The following is a 25377-nucleotide window of genomic DNA, read 5'->3' on the forward strand; positions in this document are numbered from 1 at the left end:
AAGTTGCAGTGACCCAAAATTGTACCCACTGTACTCCAGCCTAGGCAACAGAGCAAGACTCTGTCTCCAAAAAAAAAAAAAAAAAAAAAAAAGGAAAGTGTATTTTGGATTCTATCTACTATAGAAGAAATCTGTCCTGTCTTGGGCTTTCTTTTCTGACTCCTTTTGGGTAAATAAAATGTTGAGCCTGCTTTAAGGCTGAAGGCATTCATAATTGTGTGTATGTAATACAGACACTGTTAAAGCTCAATGTCTGTGGCTCAGAAATGTGAAATTATTCCTCTTCTTTTGCCTTTCCTCACTACCTCTTCCCCCACCATACAAATTTGAGCTCGTGTTAGCAGCCTATGTTTGGCAGTATTCCAGTTCCCAGGAGGCCTTTAAACAAGATGATTGTAAAACATTTTTCATTATAGGACAGACAAAGTAATCCTGTTTTCTTAATTCTGGGCCTAGCTGTTTTTGTTAGTAAACCAGCATTTTGAGTAAATTCATATGTTTAACTGGTTCATGTTGCAAAGAGACATTTTTCGGAGTCAGAGACATGACAGGGATTGTTTGTTCTTTTTTAAAAAAGAAATACTACGTATTATCTCATATCTTTGTAATAATGCATTGTTTTATGGGTTTATTCTCTGAGTTTTAAAGGCTATGTTTCCATTTTTCCCTTTCATTACTTACAATGGAATAATGTCTCATTTATCTGCCTATTTCTAATTTCTTGCTAAGAGTACATGTTTAATATTATTTTCTTTAATGATAATTGCCCATGTATTATAATAATAATTGCCTGATCCCTCAGATACATTACAGAGCATTTAGTAGTTGTGCTAGAAACTATTACTATTGATGGGGCTGAGAAGAGAATTTAATTTGGGAGAAAAATTATTCTGTTTTCTTTAAACATTAAAAAATAAACTATATAAACAAAGCAAAAGAATGGGCTTGCCAAAGTTGTTGTCCTTCAAAGTTAGGTAATTTAGTTTTTAAAAAAGAATGAAAGACTAATTATTAGACAATAATAGGATCAAATTACCAAAACCTTTGAGGTGGTTCTATTTCAGTTCTCAACCTGATGTGCATTTTAAAATATCTCTACTTAGAGTAGTTACGGTTCATAATGTGTTGTAGATTGTTTTTAGATAACAGCTTGGATGATAAAAGCAGCCGTTTTCCTTGAATTGGTTTATTTAACTCAAGTTAAACTTCATACAGACCGAAAATTGGCTCTAGTGTTCTACATTCATTGCCTATTCTGTGCAGCTTGATGTATGTGTGAGCCATATGTCCAGCAGGGTTTATAACATCATGTTATTGATGATGGAAAGGCTGTTTCATAGTACTAAGAAAAATATACAAGATAACATATGTACTGTATATGTAACCTTGCAGTTTGGTTTATAAGAGATTCAACCTGTAGTTAAAGGAAAGATAATGAAATCTACTGGAAATCCTTCAGAAAAGGAAAATTCAGTAGTCACTTCTTTAGTTTCCAGGTTTCTATGCAGTTTACCAATTTAGGAGGGGGAGACCTCATTTCCAGAGCAGTTGAGAGATTATAAAACTGTTAATACCTTAGTTTCCAATATACCATTGATCAAAGACTCCAGCACATATCTTCCTTGCCTGAGTCTCCCACTTCCTTTCCATTCCCTCATAATTATTTATAGAAAGTACCTGTTTACTGCATGTGTACCTTATGTTGCACTTAAGGATCTGCCCTTCTCCCCAGTCTCATTAAAGGATTTCATAGCATAATGTGGATTAATTTAAAATTTCTTAAGCAGTAGATTAGAGATGTCTCTGCAAAAGAAGAATGAAATATACAGGATTTTTTGTTTTTTCATTTCAGTGCAGCCCGGCTGATAAGCTGTTACTGTGTGGTAATCTCTGACCAAAGAGGCAGACTTTCTTAGTGTGCCTGTGTTTGTGTCTTTTACCACCAGCACAGACCACTTTATGGGCACTCATGCGAAAAACCAGGCTCAGAGTAGAACTTGCATGGGGAGCTTTCTGTACAGATAGTTCTAATAAATTACAGCTACATCTCCCAAAAAAACGTTTATTCTCAAAGGTATATTTTCTATAAGAAAATAACTAAGAAACTTTAAACAGAGAAATCTTTTTAACTTGCCTTAAAATTCTTTTCTTCAAAAGGTATTGAGTCCAGTTGTTTTGATCTGAAATTTTCACTGTATTCTGAATCCTTATGATGTATTAATCATAAAACAAAGCAAAACCCTTTATTTCTACTCTCTAGATATAGTGTTTTTCAGCTGAGGTTACACATCAGCATCACTTGTGGAGCAATGTTTGCTTCCACTCCTAGAAATTCTGACTCAGTAGGTAGGAGGTAAAGTCACTGTATCTCATTTTGGGTATTTTTTTTTTTAAGTTTTAAAGATATTTCTGATAGATACACTTGCAGTTGAGTTTCACTACCAGCTTATATTTGAATTGGTGCCACACGTTATTTCATAAAATATGGAGGTGAGTTTCATTCATAGTTCTGTGGCTTTACAAAGAGGAACCCAGAAGGTAGCTAGAAGGAAATCCTGGCCATAACAAGAATTTGGGTTTTGAAAGGAACCAGTCTAAACCCCCTCCTCTTTTTGTTGTTGTTGTTGTTTCTTTATTTCTTCTAAAGAGAAAAAACGGGATACATGGGCAGAATGTGTAGGTTTGTTATGTAGGTACACGTGTGCCATGGTGGTGTGCTGCACCTATTGACCCGTCCTCTAAGTTCCCTCCCCCCACCCCCCATCCACCAACAGGCCCTGGTGTGTGTTGTTCCCCTCTCTGTGTCCATGTGTTCTCAATGTTCAACCCCCACTTATGAGTGAGAACATGTGGTGTTTGGTTTTCTGTTCCTGTGTTAGTTTGCTGAGAATGATGGCTTCCAGCTTCATTCATGTCCCTGCAAAGGACATTATCTCATTCCTTTTTATGGCTGCATAGTATTCCATGGTGTATATGTACCACATTTTCTTTATCCAGTCTATCATTGATGGGCATTTGGGTTGGTTCCATGTCTTTGCTATTGTAAATAGTGCTGCAGTAAACATACATGTGCATGTGTCTTTATAGTAGAATGATTTATATTCCTTTGGGTATATACTCAGTAATGGGATTGCTGGGTCAAATGGTATTTCTGGTTTTAGATCCTTAAGGAATCACCATACTGTCTTCCACAATGGTTGAACTAATTTACATTTCTACCAGCAGTGTAAAAGCGTTCCTATTTCTCCACAGCCTCGCCAGCATCTATTGTTTCCTGACTTTTTAATAATCACCATTCTGACTGGCGTGAGATGGTATCTCATTGTGTAAACCCCCTCCTCTTTACAGATAAATAAGCTAACCCAGAGAGGCTAAGGAATGTGCCAGAAGCAAATACTAGATCTAAGACTCTGACTTGAGCTCTTTCTATCTCGGACCTTGACCCTCTCCTAGAAATGCTTCAAAGTCACTCAGTGGTCTAGAAGTTGCTTTGAGCATCCCAAAGCCTGCCAGTGTGTTGTGAGGTCTCAGGGTACTTAATAAAAGCAATAATGCAGCGAGCAGGAACTCTTAATTCTTCAAAGTTCCTAGGTAGGAGTAATAGGTGACATTATAGTTAGAAATTGTAGATATTACTCAAAATCCCTTTGTGACTTCGTTGTAAACATGGAAACTTCTGGCAAAAGATAATCTAGATTTGATACTAAGGATTATTAAGAAAAAGGTCAGTTGTCTCATTTAAACTGAACCTTAAGTATTGGCAACAAGTGTAGGAAATTATGCCAATATTATATTTCTAAGCAAGCCTGACTTTTAGCTTGTACTTTAGAAAGAGGATATTATGCCCAGATTTGCAATTTAACCAACGAATGGAGTAATATGTTTATTAATTAGGATTAGAGTTGGCTGCTTTTTAAAAATCCAAATACAAGTAGCTCAGTCAAGGTGGAGATTGATTTTTCTTTTTGATAAAAAAAGTCCAGAGAGAAGAAAAGTCCAACATTGGCATGGTTACTCCACAGCCATCAGGGACTTAGGTTCTTCTCTTTTTTGCTCCATCTATTCTTGGCACTACTTTACATCGTCAAGATGTCTGGTGACTCTAGATGGCTTCTGGACCTTTAGAAGATCACACATTCACCTTTCATTCTAGCCATCTCTCTTGCAAGAATTTTTTTAGAATTATACACTCAGTGGCCAGGCGTGGTGGCTCATGCCTGTAATCCCAGCACTTTGGGAGGCCAAGGCAGGCAGATCACTTGAGGCCAGGAGTTTGAGACCAGCCTGGCCAACATGGTGAAATCTCATCTCTGCCAAAAACTAAAAAAAAAAATTAGCCGTAGTCTGTAGTCCCAGCTACTCAGGAGGCTGAGGCAAGACTAAAACTAAAAACAAAATTAGCTGAGTCTGTAGTCCCAGCTACTCAGGAGGCTGAGGCAAGAGAATGGCTTGAACCCAGGAGGCAGAGGTTGCACTGATCTAAGATCATGCAACTGCATTCCAGCCTGGGCAGCAGAGCAAGACTCTGAATAAAAAAAAAAAAAAAAAAAAAGAATTATACACTCATTTCTGCTTCCATCTCATTGGTCTTTCCTAATTGTCAAGGGAGGCTGGAGTTATAACTGGGCAAGTTGCTATTTGCAACAATTAGAAGTTCTGGGCCAGGCATGGTGGCTCATGCCTGTAATACTAGCACTTTGGGAGGCTGAGTTGGGTGGATCACTTGAGGTCAGGAGTTAAAGACCAGCCTGACCAGCAAGATGAAACTTCGTCTTTACTAAAAATACAAAAATTATCCAGGCATGGTGGCAGGTGCCTGTAATCTCAGCTACTCATGAGGCTGAGGCAGGAGAATGGCTTGAACCCAAGAGGCGGAGGGTGCAGTGAGCTGACACCACGCCACTGCATTCTGGCCTGAGCAACAGAGCAAGACTCTGTCTCAAAAAAAAAAAAAAAAAAAAAGTTATGTTATTTTAAAAGAAGGGGAGGCTGGGCATGGTGGCTCACACCTGTAATCCCAGCACTTTGGGAGGCCAAGGCAGGCAGATCACGAGGTCAGGAGATTGAGACTATCCTAGCCAACATGGTGAAATACCATCTCTACTAAAAATTAAAAAATTAGATGGGTGTGGTGGCACGTGCCTATAATCCCAGCTACTTGGGAGGCCGAGGCATGAGAATCACTTGAACTCAGGAGGTGGAGGTTGCATTGAGCCGAGATCGTGCCACTGCACTCCAGCCTGGCGACAGAGCGAGACTCTGTCTCAAAAAAAAGAAAAAAAAGAAAAGAGAAAAAAAGAACGGGAGGGGCATCCCTGTAATCTCAGCACTTTGGGAGGTCAAAGCAGGAGGATCAGTTGAGCCCAGAAATTCAAGACCAGCCTGGACAACATAGTGGGAGCTCATCTCTGGAAAAAATTTTAAAAACTAGCCCGATGTGGTGGCATGTGCCTGTGCTCCAGCCTGTGCTCCAGCTTGGTGGCATGTGCCTGTGCTCCAGGCTGTTTGGGAGGCTGAGGCAGGAGGATTGCTTGGTCCCAGGAGGTCGAGGCTGTGGTGACCCATGGTCATACCACTGCCCTCCAGCCTGGGTGACACAGTGAGACTCTGTCTCAAAAGAAAAAAGGAGAGGGAGAATGGATATTGGGCATGCAAACAACAGGCACTGCCACAACCTGCTTTGAAGAATATAATATTTATATTAGGAAAATAACATTTTAGTAGCATTAAATCCTTATATAGGACATAAATTTAAAAGATCCCCAAACTGCATTTACCATGTGTCTGATCAATAAAAGCAGTAAATCTCTAGGACAGAGTGTTCTGCTTTGGATGTCTCAGCAGGAGTCATTGGAAACAACTATTGGGTTTTGTGTATTTTTAAAAAACTGAAAAATGACTTCTTCAAAACAACCAGGAAAAAAAGACTCTTTGAGGCCTGGCGTGGTGGCTAACGCCTGTAATCCCAGCACTTTGGGAGGCCGAGGCGGGCGGATCACCTGAGGTCAGGAGTTTGAGACCAGTCTGGCCAACATGGGGAAACGCTGTCTCTACTAAAAATACAAAAAGTAGCTGGGCATGGTGGTGTGCGCCTGTAATCCCAGCTACTCAGGAGGCTGAGGCAGGAGAATGGCTTGAACTCCAGAGGCGGAGGTTGCAGTGAGTCGAGATGGCGCCAGTGCACTCCAGCCTGGGCTACAGAGTGAAACTCCATCTCAAAAAAAAAAAAAAACAAAAAAAAAAACCACTTCAAATTAAATCCTTTTCTCTTTTGGAGATAGGGAGAATCAAGACAACCACAAAAACAATTGAACAGATATTTATCGAACTAGCAGGAGTAATGTATATTAGAGGATACAAGCTAGTAATAAACATATTTAAAGAAAATGTTCAAGTTGTTTAGGATTTAGGCCGGGCATGGTAGCTCACGCCTGTAATCTCAGCATTTTGGGAGGCTGAGGTGGACTGATCACTTGAGGTTGGGAGTTCGAGACCAGCCCGGCCAACATGGCAAAACCCTGTCTCTCCAAAAAATACAAAAAAAATTGCTGGACACCATGCCTGTAAACTCAGCTACTTGGGAGGCTGAGGCACAAGAATTGCTTGAACTCAGGAGGCGGAGGTTACAGTGGGCCAAGATTGCGCCACTGCACTCCAGCCTGAGTGACAGAATGAGACTCTGTCTCAAACCAAAAAAAAAATTGTTTAGGATTTAATGAATCAAGATAGACTAATACAATATATGAAATAGTTATTAATTCCAAATATGTGAGACCTACCCTCGAGAGAAGTATGTGTTAGATGTACATCTGCCTATATCTCACCCATAGAAATAAAAAGGGAATGGGGCCAGGCACAGTAGCTCATGCCTGTAATCCCAGCACTTTGGGAGGCCAAGGAGGGAGGATTGCTTGAGCTTGGGAGTTGTTCAGGACCAGCCTGAGTAATATAGTGAGACCCCATCTCTATAGAAAATCAAAAACTTAATCTGGTGTGGTAGAGCGAACCTACAGTCCCAGCTGCTACTTGGGAGGCTGAGCTGGGAAGATCATGTTGGTCCGGGAGGCAGAGATTGCAGCGAGCTGAGATCTTACCACTGCACTCCAGCCTGGGTGACATTGAGACCTTGTCTCAAGTTAAAACACTTAGAGGCAGAAGCAAACAATAATCTACAACATATACAACTATAGACCACCATATACATAAATGTATAAGATGGGAATGTTTCTGCTCTATGATACCAGTTAATTTTTTAAGTGTTCTATAATCTTTTTTTTTCTTTTCTTTTTTTTTTGAAATGGAGTCTCGCTCTGTTACCCAGGCTGGAGTGCAGTGGCGCCATCTCAGCTCACTGCAACCTCCGCCTCCCGAGTTCAAACGATTCTCCTGCCTCAGCCTCCTGAGTAGCTGGGACTATAGGTGTGCGCCGCCACTCCCAGCTAATTTTTGTGTTTTCAGCAGAGACAGGGTTTCACCATGTTGGCCAGGCTGGTCTCAAACTCTTGACCTTGTGATCCACTCACCTCAGCCTCCCAAAGTGCTGGACTTACAGGCATGAGCCACTGTGCCTGGCCTCTGTAATCTTATTTAATATCTACTATTCTCATGGTACCAGTTATATATTTAGTGAATGCCTCATATTTACAATGTACTTTATAAAGGAAATTTATTCACAATTTGCCACTTAGGTGAGAAAGTCTGGATTTTGGCTTCTTAATAGCTATGAATTTCAGATCTGGGGAAAACCCAGCCTTATGTTTTTTCCCCCTTTTCCTTTCATCAGTACTTATCAGCAACCAAACACTAAGTGTCTGTTGACTTTTCTCCAGCTGATAGAAAACAAAAAACTATAGAGACTCCCTGTGAAAAGAGGGGCAGTTGTGCTGGCCTGGGGCCAGGCTGCACTCTCTGTGACCTTGCCTCTTCAGTCTGAGTTGTCCATAGGGCAACAGTTCCAAATAGCCCATGTTGCCATGGCAGTAAGCATAGAGAGTGCTCATGAACCAGCTAATGTAACAAGTTCTGTTAGCCTGGCCTTTGAGCTCAGTGAGCCATCCTTTGAGCCTTTTATGATACTGTACTTTCAGGCATCCTTTTGGGAAGATCCAATGGATCAGGGACCGTTCTCTGTCTTATAGCAGTGGAAATGTTTTTGGCACTGTGGTATTAAATAACTACTCATTTGAACATATTGTGCAATGACTTAGTCTTTCCCATCATTATTAGTTCCCATTGAAGCTGTTGTGCTCAGTTTAAGTTTCCAGTAGGGACTATGAAAGAAAATGGAAATCTCACAAATTGTACTTTTAAAAATATTTTATTCAGTGCTAATACTGTTATCTCATGTTTTGGCTTTTGTGTCTCCCACTCTATACCCCCATTTCCCCTCTGCTTTCAGGTGAAGGTCTCCCACAGGTGTATTACTTTGGACCATGTGGGAAATATAATGCCATGGTGCTGGAGCTCCTTGGTCCTAGCTTGGAGGACTTGTTTGACCTCTGTGACCGAACGTTTACTTTGAAGACGGTGTTAATGATAGCCATCCAGTTGGTAAGTTGGAATTGCTATTCTAGAAGAGAATAGGCTGGTTCCTCAGCCACATCCTTGTGGGCCTTTTGGTGATTTGCTAGCTGTAGCAACACATCAAGAATTAGTACTCACAGGCTTGATGGCATTCTGGGAAGCTGGCTGGGGCAAAAAGGGTAAATTCAGAGAAATCACACTACATCTGCAATTTGCTCTATTTCAAGACTTTGCACCTTGGAGCAATGCTCTGCCCTTAACTGAAGAGGAAGTATATAATTTAGATTAGGGAGAAAGAGGACGATTAGATGGAGTTGTAAAAATGTGAATAATTTACTTGATTTTGTTTTGTTTTGTTTTGTTTTTCGTTTTTGAGACAGGGTCTCTGTCACCCAGGCTAGAGTACAGTAGCATGATCATAGCTCACTGCAACCTCAAACTCCTAGGCTCAAGCGATTCTCCTGCCTCAGCCTCTCCAGCAGCTAGGACTGCCGGTGCCAGGCCAGCTCATTAAAAAAAAAAAAAAAATGTTGTAGAGACAGACTCCCACTATGTTGCCCAGGCTTGTCTAAACTGGTCTCAAGCGATCCTCCCACCTCGGCCTCCCAATGTGCTAGGATTACAGGCATGAACCACTGCACCCAACCTATTTATGTGTTTTAAATATAGCTGTAAGGTTTTGTCATGTCCTATCTCTCCCTTCACTGTTGCAACCAAGAAAAGATTGATATTTGCACTAACACTCAGATTCAAAATTATGTGACTAGGAATTTGCTGTAGTTCTCTGGCCTCCAGTTCTCTGAGAGACAAATTTCAGCTGAAGAGGCAGCTCTTGTAGCTCCTACCAAATTATACACCAATACCAGTGTAAGAAGCAGGTCCAACAGTTCCTTTGAGAAGTTTGTCACAAGCCCTTTGGGGAAGGATGCAAATATATCTTCATTTGTTTGAAATGGTAATGGTCTCTCCCACTGTCCTATAAAAATTTGGAAATGTTAGATAATTGACTTTGACTTTTGAGCCCCAAATTCAAATATCTGAGCTTCTCCTTCTCTACTAAAAGTTAGTAGAAAAGGGCTGGGCATGGTGGCTCACGCCTATAATTCCAGCACTTTGGGAGGCCAAGGCGGGCGGATCATGAGGTCAGGAGATCGAGACCATCCTGGCTAACATGGTGAAACCCCGTCTCTACTAAAAATACAAAAAATTAGCCGAGCATGGTGGGGAGCACCTGTAGTCCCAGCTACTCGGGAGGCTGAGGCAGGAGAATGGCGTGAACCCAGGAGGCGGAGCTTGCAGTGAGCTGAGATCGTGCCACTGCACTCCAGCCTGGGCGACAGAGCAGGACTCCGTCTCAAAAAAAAAAAAAAGTTAGTAGAAAAGCTTAGTAGATAGAAATACTTAATAAAATTTGAAATACTTTTATGATTATTATTTTTGGTTATATTTAACTTAACATAAAAACTGTAGCCCTGACCAGGCATGGTGGCTCATGTCTATAATCCCAGCACTTTGGGAGGCTGTGGTGGGAGGGTCACTTGAGGCCAGGAGTTTGAGACCAGCCTAGGCAACATAGACCCCATCTCTACAAAAATAATCTTAAAATAAATTTAAAACGACAACAAGAATGAACTGTTTCGGCCAGGCATGGTGGCTCATGCCTGTAATCCTAGCACTTTGGGAGGCCGAGGAGGACGGATCACCCAAGGTCAGGAGTTTGAGACCAGCGTGGCCAGCATGGTGAAACCCTGTCTCTACTAAAAATACAAAAATTAGCCAGGCATGGTGGCACGTGCCTGTAATCCCAGCTACCCAGGAGGCTGAGGCACAAGAATTGCTGGAACCCAGGAGGCTGAGGCTGCATCCCACCCTGGGTGACAGAGCAAGACTCCATCTCGAAAATAGTAATAATAATAATAATAATGAACTGTTTCTCTGTCTCTGCTGCTAATTAGCTATGTGATGTCAGGACAGTACTAACTTCTCTGGGCCTCACAACATTGAAAACTGGGTTGGGTAGTCTTGTCCAACTAAGGATAGGAAGATGTGGGCAGAAGGTGAATGTAGCAGTGGCATTTGTCTCAAAGGTCACCAACAGTTTGATATCCTACCTGGGAATACTTCTTTTCTCTCAAATGCTTAATTTTCTGAAGTAGCATACAAACAACTGATTTCATTTGTCGTTTGCAAATTGTGACATTATGAGGTAAAATTGAGCTATCATTTTAGCAGACCTGTACTATCCCACTTTCTTTTCCTGATCTTGATATTTGTTATGTACATATTTATAGCAAAATATTTTTTTGTTTACAAGTTAGTGAAGTGACTCTGGGTGGTGAGAGGAGATGAATTTTACTGTTATTTCAGTAATTAAAACCTTGGTCTGGTTAAAGAAACTGTTTTGATGTATTTTCCTGATATACTTCTTTAGAGTATTTCCATCATTTGTTTCTCTTTCAGCTTTCTCGAATGGAATACGTGCACTCAAAGAACCTCATTTACCGAGATGTCAAGCCAGAGAACTTCCTGATTGGTCGACAAGGCAATAAGAAAGAGCATGTTATACACATTATAGACTTTGGACTGGCCAAGGAATACATTGACCCCGAAACCAAAAAGCACATACCTTATAGGGAACACAAAAGTTTAACTGGAACTGCAAGATATATGTCTATCAACACGCATCTTGGCAAAGGTGTGTTTTTTTCTGTTCCATGAAAGGGGCAAGTCATTAGAACAGTTTATTATTCCTGTAACACTTATATCCCCATTGTGCATTACAACTTGTGGTTTTTATTGTTTCATAAGGTTAAGTGATTTTTATACATGAGAAGTTGAGACGGTAAGTTAATGACTTTTCAAAGAATCCTATAGACTATACGTAGGTTCTTAATTCTTTACACTGCGTTTCCAAATGTTTAGTTTCTGAGCAGTGTGAGTACTTGAATTATTGTAAAAAGAGGATAGCATTTTAGTGAGTTTAGTAACGAATTTGGTATTTACTTATGTATGACCCCATATGTGATAGTCCTGAAGAGGACATCAGGCTGGGTCGGCAGTGGGGAAGAGTGCCTCACTAAAAATGGAGTAGACTTCTGTTCACTGCACATAATTCTGCACAGAAGTCTTCAAGGAAGAGCTTCTGTCTTATTCAGTGAAAATATACTTGGTTTACCATTAGTCTTGCAATTTACTCAGGATAAACAACCTGCACAAATATTGTTAAATGCTCTAATCAAGGCAGAAGACCTTACCTGTGAGGAACTAGCCCAAGGGGGAGAGTATTTGTCAGAGAAGTCTAAGGAACAGTGGGGAGACCAAGCAGGCAGAGCCCTGGGCTTATCCGCTTCAAAAAAGCTTCCCTTTTTTACGTTTCATATATTGGGCTTCCATGGAAGATTCTATTTGAAGAAAAGACTCCTAGGTGATTGAAAAAAACATGTTTGAAAATCAACATTCTAGAGAGTAGACAAGCAGAATATTCTCAGATTCCATACTCCTAGACAGAAATAATTATAAAATATTCTTAAATATGAACTATTGCACACTAAGATGTATTTATTTTTTTATTTTTTTTATTTTTATTTTATTTTTTTTTATTTTTTTGAGATGGGGTCTCGCTCTATCACCCAGGCTGGAGTGCAGTGGCACGATTTCGGTTCACAGCAACCTCTGCCTCCTGGGTTCAAACAATTCTCCTGACTCAGCCTCCTGAGTAGCTAGGATTACAGGCATGCACCACCACACCTGGCTAATTTTTGTCTTTTTAATAGAGACGGGGTTTCACCATGTTGGCCAGGCTGGTCTTGAACTCCTGGCCTCAAGTGATCTGCCTGCCTCGGCCTCCCAAAGTGCAGGGATTACAGGTGTGAGCCACTGTGCCCGGCATATCTATTTTATTTTTGGAGACAGAATCTCACTCTCACTCAGGCTGGAGTGCAGCAGTGTGACCATAGCTCACTATAACCTCAGTCACCTGAGCTGGAGAGATCTTTCTCAGCCTCAGTAGCTAGGGCTACAGGCGCATGCCATCATGCCCAGCTAACTTTTAAATTTTTTTATAGAGACAGAGTCTCACTATGTTCCCCAGGCGTGTCTCAAACTCCTGGTTTCAAGAGATCCTGTTGCCTCAGCCTCCCAACACACTGGGATTATAGATGTGAGCCACCATGCCTGGCCTGGACATTAATAAGTATTTTAAAGACTAATGTAATATCTACTAAGTTGCCTCATTGAGTAAACTACACAGGTTATTCACCTGAGGAATTCAAGTGATAGTGAAGAGTAAAAAATGGCATTACAAAGTAGTATGATACAATTTGATTTGAAATTATGATGTTCAATTCCTGGATATCCTTGTTAACTTTCTGTCTCGTTGATCTGTCTAATGCTGACAGTGGGGTGTTAAAATCTCCCATTATTATTGTGTGGGAGTTTAAGTCCCTTTGTAGGTCACTGAGGACTTGCTTTATGAATCTGGGTGCTCCTGCAGCTCTACATAAAGTGGACCTAATAGACATCTACAGAACTCTCCACCCCAAATCAACAGAATATACATTTTTTTCAGCACCACACCACACCTATTCCAAAATTGACCACATAGTTGGAAGTAAAGCTCTTCTCAGCAAATGTAAAAGAACAGAGATTATAACAAACTGTCTCTCAGACCACAGTGCAATCAAACTAGAACTCATGATTAAGAAACTCAGTCAAAACCGCTCAACTACATGGAAACTGAACAACCTACTCCTGAATGACTATTGGGTACATAATGAAATGAAGGCAGAAATAAAGATGTTCTTTGAAACCAACGAGAACAAAGACACAACATACCAGAATCTCTGGGACACGTTCAAAGCAGTGTGTAGAGGGAAATTTATAGCACTAAATGCCCACAAGAGAAAGCAGGAAAGATCCAAAATTGACACCCTAACATCACAATTAAAAGAACTAGAAAAGCAAGAGCAAACACATTCAAAAGCTAGCAGAAGGCTAGAAATAACTAAAATCAGAGCAGAACTGAAGGAAATAGAGACACAAAAAACCCTTCAAAAAATTAATGTATCCAGGAGCTGGTTTTTTGAAAAGATCAAGAAAATTGATAGACTGCTAGCAAGACTAATAAAGAAGAAAAGAGAGAAGAATCAAATAGACGCAATAAAAAATGAAAAAGGGGATATCACCACCGATCCCACAGAAATACAATCTACCATCAGAGAATACTACAAACACCTCTATGCAAATAAACTAGAAAATCTAGAAGAAATGGATAAATTCCTCGACAAATACACCCTCCCAAGACTAAACCAGGAAGAAGTTGAATCTCTGAATAGACCAATAACAGGTTCTGAAATTGTGGCAATAATCAATAGCTTACCAACCAAAAAGAGTCCAGGACCTGATGGATTCACAGCTGAATTCTACCAGAGGTACAAGGAGGAACTGGTACCATTCCTTCTGAAACTATTCCAATCGATAGAAAAAGAGGGAATCCTCCCTAACACATTTTACGAAGCCAGCATCGTCCTGATACCAAAACCTGGCAGAGACATAACCAAAAAAGAGAATTTCAGACCAATATCCTTGATGAACATTGATGCAAAAATCCTCAATAAAATACTGGCAAACCGAATCCAGCAGCACATCAAAAAGCTTATCCACCATGATCAAGTGGGCTTCATCCCTGGGATGCAAGGCTGGTTCAACATACGCAAATCAATAAATGTAATCCAGCATATAAACAGAACCAAAGACAAAAACCACATGATTATCTCAATAGATGCAGAAAAGGCCTTTGACAAAATTCAACAACCCTTCATGCTAAAAACTCTCAATAAATTAGGTATTGATGGGACGTATCTCAAAATAATAAGAGCTATCTACAACAAACCCACAGCCAATATCATACTGAATGGGCAAAAACTGGAAGCATTCCCTCTGAAAACTGGCACAAGACAGGGATGCCCTCTCTCACCGCTCCTATTCAACATAGTGCTGGAAGTTCTGGCCAGAGCAATCAGGCAGGAGAAGGAAATAAAGGGTATTCAATTAGGAAAAGAGGAAGTCAAATTGTCCCTGTTTGCAGATGACATGATTGTATATCTAGAAAACCCCATTGTCTCAGCCCAAAATCTCCTTAAGCTGATTAGCAACTTCAGCAAAGTCTCAGGATACAAAATTAATGTACAAAAATCACAAGCATTCTTGTACACCAATAACAAACAAACAGAGAGCCAAATCATGAGTGAAATCCCATTCACAATTGCTTCAAAGAGAATAAAATACCTAGGAATCCAACTTACAAGGGATGTGAAGGACCTCTTCAAGGAGAACTACAAACCACTGCTCAATGAAATAAAAGAGGATACAAACAAATGGAAGAACATTCCATGCTCATGGGTTGGAAGAATCAATATCGTGAAAATGGCCATACTGCCCAAGGTAATTTATAGATTCAATGCCATCTCCATCAAGCTACCAATGACTTTCTTCACAGAATTGGAAAAAACTACTTTAAAGTTCATATGGAACCAAAAAAGAGCCCGCATCGCCAAGTCAATCCTAAGCCAAAAGAACAAAGCTGGAGGCATCACGCTACCTGACTTTAAACTATACTACAAGGCTACAGTAACCAAAACAGCATGGTACTGGTACCACAACAGAGACATAGATCAATGGAACAGAACAGAGCCCTCAGAAATGATGCCGCATAGCTACAACTATCTGATCTTTGACAAACCTGACAAAAACAAGAAATGGGGAAAGGATTCCCTATTTAATAAATGGTGCTGGGAAAACTGGCTAGCCATATGTAGAAAGCTGAAACTGGATCCCTTCCTTACACCTTATACAAAAATTAATTCAAGATGGATTAAAGACTTATATGTTAGACCTAAAACCATTAAAATCCTACAAGAAAACCTAGGCAATACCATTCAGGACATAGGCGTGGGCAAGGACTTCATGTCTAAAACACCAAAAGCAATGGCAACAAAAGCCAAAATTGACAAATGGGATCTCATTAAACTAAAGAGCTTCTGCACAGCAAAAGAAACTATCATCAGAGTGAACAGGCAACCTACACAATGGGAGAAAATTTTTGCAACCTACTCATCTGACAAAGGGCTAATATCCAGAATCTACAATGAACTCAAACAAATTTACAAGAAAAAAACAAACAACCCCATCAAAAAGTGGGCAGAGGACATGAACAGACACTTCTCAAAAGAAGACATTTATGCAGCCAAAAAACACATGAAGAAATGCTCCTCATCACTGGCCATCAGAGAAATGCAAATCAAAACCACAGTGAGATACCATCTCACACCAGTTAGAATGGCCATCATTAAAAAATCAGGAAACAACAGGTGCTGGAGAGGATGTGGAGAAATAGGAACACTTTTACACTGTTGGTGGGACTGTAAACTAGTTCAACCATTGTGGAAGTCAGTGTGGCGATTCCTCAGGGATCTAGAACTAGAAATACCATTTGACCCAGCCATCCCATTACTGGGTATATACCCAAAGGACTATAAATCATGCTGCTATAAAGACACATGCACACGTATGTTTATTGCGGCACTATTCACAATAGCAAAGAGTTGGAACCAACCCAAATGTCCAACGATAGACTGGATTAAGAAAATGTGGCACATATACACCATGGAATACTATGCAGCCATAAAAAATGATGAGTTCGTGTCCTTTGTAGGGACATGGATGAAACTGGAAAACATCATTCTCAGTAAACTATCGCAAGGACAAAAAACCAAACACCGCATGTTCTCACTCATAGGTGGGAATTGAACAATGAGAACTCATGGACACAGGAAGGGGAACATCACGCTCCGGGGACTGTTGTGGGGTGGGGGGAGGGGGGAGGGACAGCATTAGGAGATACACCTAATGCTAAATGACGAGTTAATGGGTGCAGGAAATCAACATGGCACATGGATACATATGTAACAAACCTGCACACTGTGCACATGTACCCTAAAACCCTAAAGTATAATAAAAAAGAAAAAAAAAAAAAAAGAAATTATGATGTTATCGAGATTTTTTCAGTAACCACATGGAAATCCTCACTTAAATAAATGTAATACTTTAAAATTAGACTAGAAGTCCTCTGGTACTTATTATCAGCGTTACTTTGGACAAGTTACTTAATCTCACTGAAACTCCTCTGTAAAATGAGGGTAATGCTTCACAGGGATATTTTGAGGGTTGAAGGGATAATATATGTGAAAGCACCATGTCTGACATAGGTCTCTTGCATAGTGCTCAGCATCCCCTTCTTCCTTCACAATGACAAGTAATTTTCCATTTTACAAGGAAACAAAAACTGTATCTTAAATAATACAATCTTAAAAAAACTTAAGATTGTGTGGTTTAACTGACAAACTCTAGAAGTTGTTTTAATGCCCACTTCCTGGGCTCAGCCATTCGTGTACTAATTTTATTGTTCTTAAGAGTAAAGACAAGAGCACAAGGGATGGGTGTTCATGTTATGTTTGTATAAGATACAGAGTAGCGGTTAAGAAAAAGGATGCAAATCCTGGCGCTCTTACTTAATAGCTATGTAATTTTGATCCAATAACCTTCTTCCCTCAGCCTCAGTTATCTCATGTATAAAATGGGTATGATAATTATGCCTGTAATATATGGTTCTGTGAGATAATGTATGTAAAATGTTTAGCATAATGCATGATAATAGTAATATCAGTCCATATGGTAATTATCCTGATTATTATTTATTCAACAAAATCTGTTTTAAGCATCTACTGTGCATCAGACTGTTTCATCTCTTGGTGTACTGCCATTCCTGCCGGAACTTTTGAGTTTACCCCCAGACTTGGCTTACTGAGTACCAGAGTTTTTCAGGTCAAATCTAACCTGTCATCATATTTCATGCTCTCTACATTGCAGAGAATACATACAGAAAGTTGTCACTGCTTTTTAAACTCTTTCCCATGCCTCAAACAATAGAGGTTTTTGTAGGAACTCTAATGCTATTGGTTTTCAAATGTGTTGCAATGAAGAAGAAATGACTGGGATGTGTATTTTCAAATGACTTTGAGAAAATCACTTCTTAATTTTACGGAGGAGGAGAACAAGAGAAGTCTCCTAAACCTTGCATTAGTTGCCACATCAGAGTAGCCACACTTACTTAGTCCATTTTGTGTTGCTATAAAGGAATACCTGAGGCTGGATCATTTTATAAAGAAAAGACCTTTAAATTTGGCTCAGAGTTCTGCAGGCTGTACAAGAAGCATGGCACTGGCATCTGCATCTGGTGAGGGCCTCAGGGGCCTCATGCTGCTTCCACTCATGGTGTAAGGGGAAGGGGAGCAGCCAGCATGTGCAGATCACATGGGAAGGGGGGTGCTAGGTTCTTCTCACCAACCTGCTTTCTTGGGAACTCATCCCTAAGGGAGGTCATTAATCAATTAATGAGGTATATACCCCTGTGACCCAAACACCCTCCATTTGGCCCAGTTTCGAACATTGGGATCAAATTTCAACGTGAGGTTTGTGTGTGTTCGGGGGTCCGAGGGGAGGACAGAAATCCAGACCATAGTAGCCACCTTCCCACTGATTAAGCCTTTACTGAGAAGCCCAATTTATATTATTTAATGGTTGAAATTAGGGTGAGAACACTGGGTTACCTTGCCCCCTGCCTTCAACAAATATATTTAACCTAAAATCAGGGATGTTACGCATGTAAAGCAAGCACATCTTTCTGATTGGATGAAAGCACACCTTTCAACCCATCAGAAGAATTGAAGAATTTTGTGTCCTGCTGGTCTCACTGGTATTGGAAACCTTTCTTCTTTGAAAATGAAAATATTCTGCATGAAAAAATGAGGGCAGGTAGAAATAATGAATTGGACAAGTGTGGAGTGTTCAAAGTCATATGAAAACAAAGCATGCTCTGGTTTTCACTCTTATTTTTTTCCTGAAAGGCCCTAAAGGCTTAAGTTATCAGATTATTTTAGGATTTTAGAGCTGGAAAATGACTTTTCAAATTCTCCAGATTGAACACTTTATTTTCAGATGAGGAAACTGAGACCCAAAGTAGGTGACTTGACCATGCTTAATTTCACTGGATTAAATTAGTGGAAAGGATAAACCAAGATCTAGATACCTAAATCATTGAGCTGATTTAGGTACCCTTATTTTAAGTACCTTATTTAGGTACCCTTCCTGATTTAGGAACCCTTATTTTTCCTATTGTCCCATATTCTACAGTTCTTTTTCATAGTTCTCAGGATTTGAAAAGTTACTTTATTACTTATTCCAGTGAGTTTTAAAAATATTTTAATCTCATAATTTATTTTGCTGTGAAATCTTTTTTCTGTAGGCCTGATCAATATTGAAGATGTAGAGAGTTTCGCCCTCTAGTGCTCAACTATCTAAAATTCAAACATTTGTCCAGTGAATTTTTAATAACCAAGGGGCCTCTTGTTACAGGAAGTGGATATAAAAATGGAGAGGCGATGAGTAGGTGTGATACAGTAGGAGAAACTGCAGAGTCGTTTCTCTATCTACCCTGCTTTGTGGGAGGCCTCCACTCAACTCTCCTTGTTCTTTTCTCTTTTTCATTTGTGCATCTTTAGGTTCTGTCAACAAACTGTTTTTGTATAACTTCCTCTTTGTTTTCAATTGTGAACATTTTATTGCAAACTTCAGACAAGCCATGTAGTCAAAGGATTCTGATGGTCGTGCTGCTTTATTTCATTCTTTTTAAGATTTTTTCAATTGATGTATACCAACTCAGTTTTATGTTATTTATCTCTGTCAGGGTACCTCTCCTTCCCATTAGTAACCATCTTTTTACAACCTCCATCAAATCATTATTTAAAAAGTTGCCTTTTCTTTCTTCATCTACCCTGTAGACTACTATTCTTTTTCATGCAAATTCCCTATAATTTAAGGCAATAGTTAAACATGTTGCACTTCTGTATTTTGAGTTAGCTGAATGGCTTTCTCTGGCTCTCTTGGGTTTTACTTTCTGTACAAAGAAAGCACAATCAAGTTGAAGGTAGCCTCTTAGTCTTGCTTCTGTAGTTTATTCAGATAAAGCCCTAAACTTGATTCTGAAAAATAAACACATAAAATGTCTGAGATGGGCCAGGTGTGGTGGCTGACACCTGTAGTCCCAGCACTTTGGGAGGCCAAGGCTGGTTGATTGCTTGATTGGCCCAGGAGTTCAAGACCAGCCTGGGCAACATGGCAAAACCCAGTAACTATAAAAAATACAAAAAGTAGCCAGGGGTGGTGGTGCATGCCTGTAGTCCCAGCTAGTTAGGAAGCTGAGGTGAGAGGATCACTTGAGCCCAGGAGGGCGAGGCTGCAGTGTCCAAGATCATGCTACTGTACTCTAGCCTAGGCAACAGAGCAAGACCTTGTCTCAAAAAAAAAAAAAAAAAATCTGAGACTAAACCGTAATTGGCAAATTCAAAATGAATGCATGGACTGGGTGCAGTGACTCACATGGGTAATCCCAACAGTTTGAGAGGCTGATATGTTAGGTTTGCTTGAGGCCAGGAGTTTGAGACCAGCCTGAGCAACATAGCGAGACCCCATCTTCACAAAAAATAAAAATAAATAAATTAGCCGAGTGTGGTTCCACACACTTATATTCCTAGCTACTCAGCTGAGGCAGAAGCGTCCCTTGGGCTCGGGAATTTGACGCTGCAGTGAGCCATGATCACAACACTGCACTCAAGCCTAGGCAACAGAGCAAGGACTCTGTAAAAAAGAAGAAAAAGAAACGAAGGTGTGTACTACTTAGATTCTAACAGTCAAAGAATGTGTAGGATGTTTTCTGAGATGAAGTTGCAGTTTTTTGTTAACTATTTTGCAGTTCTTTGTCATCTTCACCTTCCCAATGAAAAGGAGAGAAAAACCCAGCAACTTGTTTTAGATAAACTTCCAGAATGCAGGGACTTTGGTTTTTTGTTTTATTTTGTTTTGGGATGAGGTCTCATTATGTTGCCCAGGCTTATCTTGAACTCCTGGGCCAAAGCGATCCTCTCACTTCTGCCTCTTAAGTAGCTGGGACTACAGATGTGTGTAGCCTTACCCATCTAATTTTGAGGGGACCTTGGTAATAAATTTTAAAATGTTTTTGAGGTTATAGGACATGGTACAAATTGAATAGGAGCCAAGAGAGTATGTACTGATGTTCATTGATACGAAACTTAATTTTAAGTGTTAATTTTTATGATGAATAAAAAGCACTTAGCATGTTTGCTAGGCATTTTGCAGCTTGTATCTTTGCAGGCCTAGCCAGAATGGACTGTTTTAACAGTTTGGGTTGCTTAATCTGCTGCTCACTCCCTGGTGGTAACTAAAGGGTAATTGTAGCCCATATACTGGAAATAGCATTTCATTAAAATTTTATCACTTTCAGGAAGGTGACAGCATTGAGTGAGGGGTAGTAATTCACTGTTTAGTGATTTGGGCTTGGTTTTAATTCAGAATGTGTTCTTTTCTCTTGATATTTACTTACCATCAACAGATCTAGGCAAAGGAAGTACACATTGGTTTAGGGTTTTGATCTAAAATACTATCCTTGGTTTAAATATACAAGTAATCAGTAAACAGAGCCTTTCCAGAGCCAAAGCGTTTCTGAAGGGATTACTTGGTTTTGAAACTCTTTCTACTTTAATAACTGCAAACATAATGTGTGATCTGTCTTCTCTTTTAGAGCAAAGCCGGAGAGATGATTTGGAAGCCCTAGGCCATATGTTCATGTATTTCCTTCGAGGCAGCCTCCCCTGGCAAGGACTCAAGGTATCCTTGAAAGTGTTCCGTGGAGGGCTTTGTTTCAATGCTCAGTTGTTAATGAAGGGGCCTCTGGCTTCATGTTTTTAAGAAATGCATAGGGGGCTGGCCAGATGCGGTGGCTTATGCCTGTAATCCCAGCACTTTGGGAGGCTGAGGTGGGAGGATTGCTTGAGTCCAGGAGTTTGAGATCAGCAATATAGTGAGACCGCATCTCTATTTAAAGATAAACAAATAAATATTTTTTTAAAACAACACACAAAAAGGATTATTGGCTATGGAGACAAGAAACAGGGACTAGTTACATTAGTCCACATTATAAATGCCCTCCAGGACTTTGGAAACTGTTTTGTTCACATTTGTCTTCCCTTTCTTAATTTTTCCTTGTTTTTGGATTTTCCGTGATCTTTTCCCTCATTTCCTCCCAGCCTTGACAGTGCTGCTTTTCTCTCTGTGTTGGTATTCCTCCTCCACTACCATTATGTAGCAGGAGGAGTGTTCCCAGTATGTAAGGGAATTTCTGGAACAAATTGTTGATAACAGCTGCTACACATTTTACCAGAAAGGCCAGCAGGGTGTACTCAGGAAAACTTAGAAAATATTTGTTTATCCTATGTAGGCTAAGAAATCACCTGAACTAAAATGAAAATCCAGGTTTAACATTGCTGTTCAAGTGTATTATTGAATAAATGCCTATTCAGACAATATCTATTCATTGCAAAATGTGTAGAGTTTAAATAGCCTTCCTTAGGTAGGTGTCAGTACAGTGGTTACATGTCAGTTTACTATTATAATTATGAGCATTATCATTACTCTGTGCCTTTGGCTGTTTGACTAGGAAATGGTGAGCTTCTAACCCATTGTAAGTCCCATTAGTATCTTGTGAGACTTTTTTTTTTTCTTTTTGAGACAGAGTTTCGCTCTGTTTCCCAGACTGGAGTGCAGTGGTGCGATCTTGGCTCTCTGCAACCTCTACCTCCCAGGTTCCAGCGGTTCTCCTACCTCAGCCTCCTGAGTAGCTGGGATTACAAGTGCACGCCACCACGCCCAGCTAATTTTTTGGTTTTTGTTTTGAGACGGACTCTCACTTTGTTGCCCAGGATGGAGTGCAGTGGTGCAATCTCGGCTCACTGCAACCTCCGCCTCCTGGGTTCAAGCAATTCTCCTGCCTCAGCCTCCTGAGTAGCTGGAACTACAGGCACAGCCACCACACCCGGCTAATTTTTGTATTTTTATTAGAGACGGGGTTTCACCATATTGGCCGGGCTAGTCTCAAACTCCTGACCTCGTGATCCGCCTGCCTCGGCCTCCCAAAGTGCTGGGATTACAGGCGTGAGCCACTGCACCCAGCCAGTTTTTTGTATTTTTAGTAGAGACGGGGTTTCACCATGTTGGTCAGGCTGGTCTTGAGCTCCTGACCTCAAGTGATCGCCCATCTAGGCCTCACAAAGTGCTAGGATTACAGGCATGAGCCATCGCGCCTGGCCCAAGACATATTTTTTGGTTGTAATTTATTTCAACTTATTAATATGGAAAGAAACTTAGTAGTTTGGGGCACTCCTACACCCCCTCTTCCAGAAAGGCAGGATGGTTCATTTTGCTGTAGGCTTTCTAGACTACTGTCCTAAAATGTAAGACTTCTACCCATTCCCTTTTAGATTTTATTTCTTCACTCTTAAATTCCTCTCCTGTCATATACATCTTCTCATTGATTTTTATAGCTTTCAAATAGAGTTTCATGTCACACTTGGTCATCATACAGCCAAACAATGCATTAGTGTATTATTAATTGCTTGAAACTCTCTCGTCCATAAATCATTTTAGTGGTAGTTGTAGATCTAAAATTTCTCCTACTTACTTCAGAACACTATTGCTTAAGTCTGAGTGCAGCAAGCTAGGTAAAGCCTGACAAGAATTCCCTAGGAGCCCACTGTTGGTCCAGGGTTCAGAAGCCCTCTGGCTATAGCTCTGAGCATACCAGACTTGGGCTGCTTTTGAGTTACTGACATACACCAAACCTGTCAGCCATGGCTGTACCATAGACAACTTTTTTCCCTCTGGAAGCACATTGTTGAAAGACATTTTTCAGTTACTGTTTTTTTTTTCTGTTCAAAGTCTCAATATATGTGTAATAGAATTACTTATCTGTTTCCCCCACCTGGATTAGCAGTACTTTTAGAGCTGATCTAAGAGAGAATGCTGACATATTGAATTATGGTGGCCATGGGAGATTACTAAGCTTCCGCAATTTTGAAAATATTGCCACATAATATTGTTATTTTCTTATCCTAGCCACTCATCCATTATATTTGATGGTGTTTATCTGAGACAACTAAATATTTTCACAAGTAAAATTTTCCAGAACACAGCAGATGTTTGTATATATCTAAATATATAATTTCTGCTACATTTCTTATTTGTTAGTGTTAGAAAAAAAAATCAAGAACAACAAATACTGCGAATTTGAGTGAAATAACCATTGTGTCCAAAAACATATTGAATCTCCCATGCTTAGGACCTCTTTTAAAGTGACTTTCTCTCTTTACTCTCTACAGGCTGACACATTAAAAGAGAGATATCAAAAAATTGGTGACACCAAAAGGAATACTCCCATTGAAGCTCTCTGTGAGAACTTTCCAGGTGGGATGCTAAAAAGACATTCCAATGTGACTGAGCTTTGAAAGTAGGTAGAGTCCATGACTGGGTATCTCTAGATAAGGGTGCTGTTTAGGTAATTAACATTTCCTTTTGTGATACAGACCAAAGTAGGTTTTATCGCTTTTATTTTGTCAGTAAAGAAAATATCAGTGTCAAATTGTCTGTATAAATAACCCCTTTGTGGCCCAATGCTTCCCCACAACCACTATGGAAAGCATTCAGCTAATGAGCAGGGCCTTTCATCTCTTTCCTAACAGAGGAGATGGCAACCTACCTTCGATATGTCAGGCGATTGGACTTCTTTGAAAAACCTGATTATGAGTATTTACGGACCCTCTTCACAGACCTCTTTGAAAAGAAAGGCTACACATTTGACTATGCCTATGATTGGGTTGGGAGACCTATTGTAAGTATCCTTTTTTTTTTTTTTTTGCCTCATTACCTCCTTTCTCCAACCAACACTGCCTCATGCCTTTACTTGCCAGTCTTTCTGCTTGAATCTTTGGTAAAAATATTCCTTTGATCGTAGACTGTATATTTACCAGCCTTGTCTGGGTGTTGCCATAGATTACTCTTACTAGTTCAGAAGTAGGAAGGAGTTATGTATTTTTTCCTAGTAATATAGGAAGATAATAACTTGTACGTCCTAAGATAACAGAATTTAAGCCTGGTTTTTAGGAGAAGTTTCATTTGAATGATTCAGAAGTTGTTGTTGCATTTTTTTTTTCCCCAGGCTGGAGTGCAGTGGCGCCAATCTCAGCTCACTGCAACCTCCACCTCCTGAGTTCAAGCGATTCTCCTGCCTCAGCCTCCCAAGTAGCTGGGATTGTAGGCACGCACCACCATGCCCAGCTAATTTTTATATTTTTAGCAGAGACGGGGTTTTGCCATGTTGGCCAGGCTGATCTCAAACTCCTGACCTGAGGTGATCTGCCCTCCTTGGCCTCTGAAAGTGCTGAGATTATAGGCGTGAGCCACCACACCTGACCCCATGATTCAGAAGTTGATGCTACATACGCTGTTAACGTACTTGACCTTTGTAGCGGTGGAACCCAGCATCATAGGAAGCTTTTGAATTTGTTGTTCTGGTCAGGGGTTCACAGGGCCAAAGAGATATCACTGGAGGATTTTTTTTTTTTTATGGAGTTTCACTCTTGTTGTCCAGGCTGGAGTGCAATGGCATGAACTTGGCTCACTGCAACCTCCGCCTCCCAGGTTCAAGCGATTCTCCTGCCTCAGCATCCCGAGTAGCTGGGATCACAGGCACACACTGCCACACCTGACTAATTTTGTGTTTTTAGTAGAAATCGGATTTCTCCATGTTGGTCAGGCTGGTCTCGAACTCCTGACCTCAGGTGATCCACTCACCTCGGCCTCCCAAAGTGCTGAGATTACAGGTGTGAGCCA

General features: G+C 40.4%; 1 protein-coding gene across 11 annotated transcripts in view; it reads left to right on the forward strand.

Annotated features, from left to right (window-relative positions):
- The window catches only part of CSNK1G1 (casein kinase 1 gamma 1), a 141068-nt gene that overhangs the window by 77443 nt on the left and 38248 nt on the right, over positions 1 to 25377 (forward strand). For all 11 annotated transcript variants that reach the window (XR_008657684.2, XM_055278176.2, XM_055278169.2 and 8 more), the window contains exons 4-8: positions 8399 to 8550; positions 10984 to 11218; positions 21236 to 21321; positions 23868 to 23952; positions 24228 to 24376. Coding sequence is in view for 10 of the 11 variants with exons in the window: in XM_055278176.2 (XP_055134151.1) it covers positions 8399 to 8550; positions 10984 to 11218; positions 21236 to 21321; positions 23868 to 23952; positions 24228 to 24376 (707 nt within the window). In the remaining variant the exon portion in view is untranslated. The remainder of the gene's footprint in view (positions 1 to 8398; positions 8551 to 10983; positions 11219 to 21235; positions 21322 to 23867; positions 23953 to 24227; positions 24377 to 25377) is intronic.

Source organism: Symphalangus syndactylus, chromosome 5 (genome assembly GCF_028878055.3).
Source record: "Symphalangus syndactylus isolate Jambi chromosome 5, NHGRI_mSymSyn1-v2.1_pri, whole genome shotgun sequence".
Lineage (NCBI taxonomy): Eukaryota > Metazoa > Chordata > Mammalia > Primates > Hylobatidae > Symphalangus > Symphalangus syndactylus.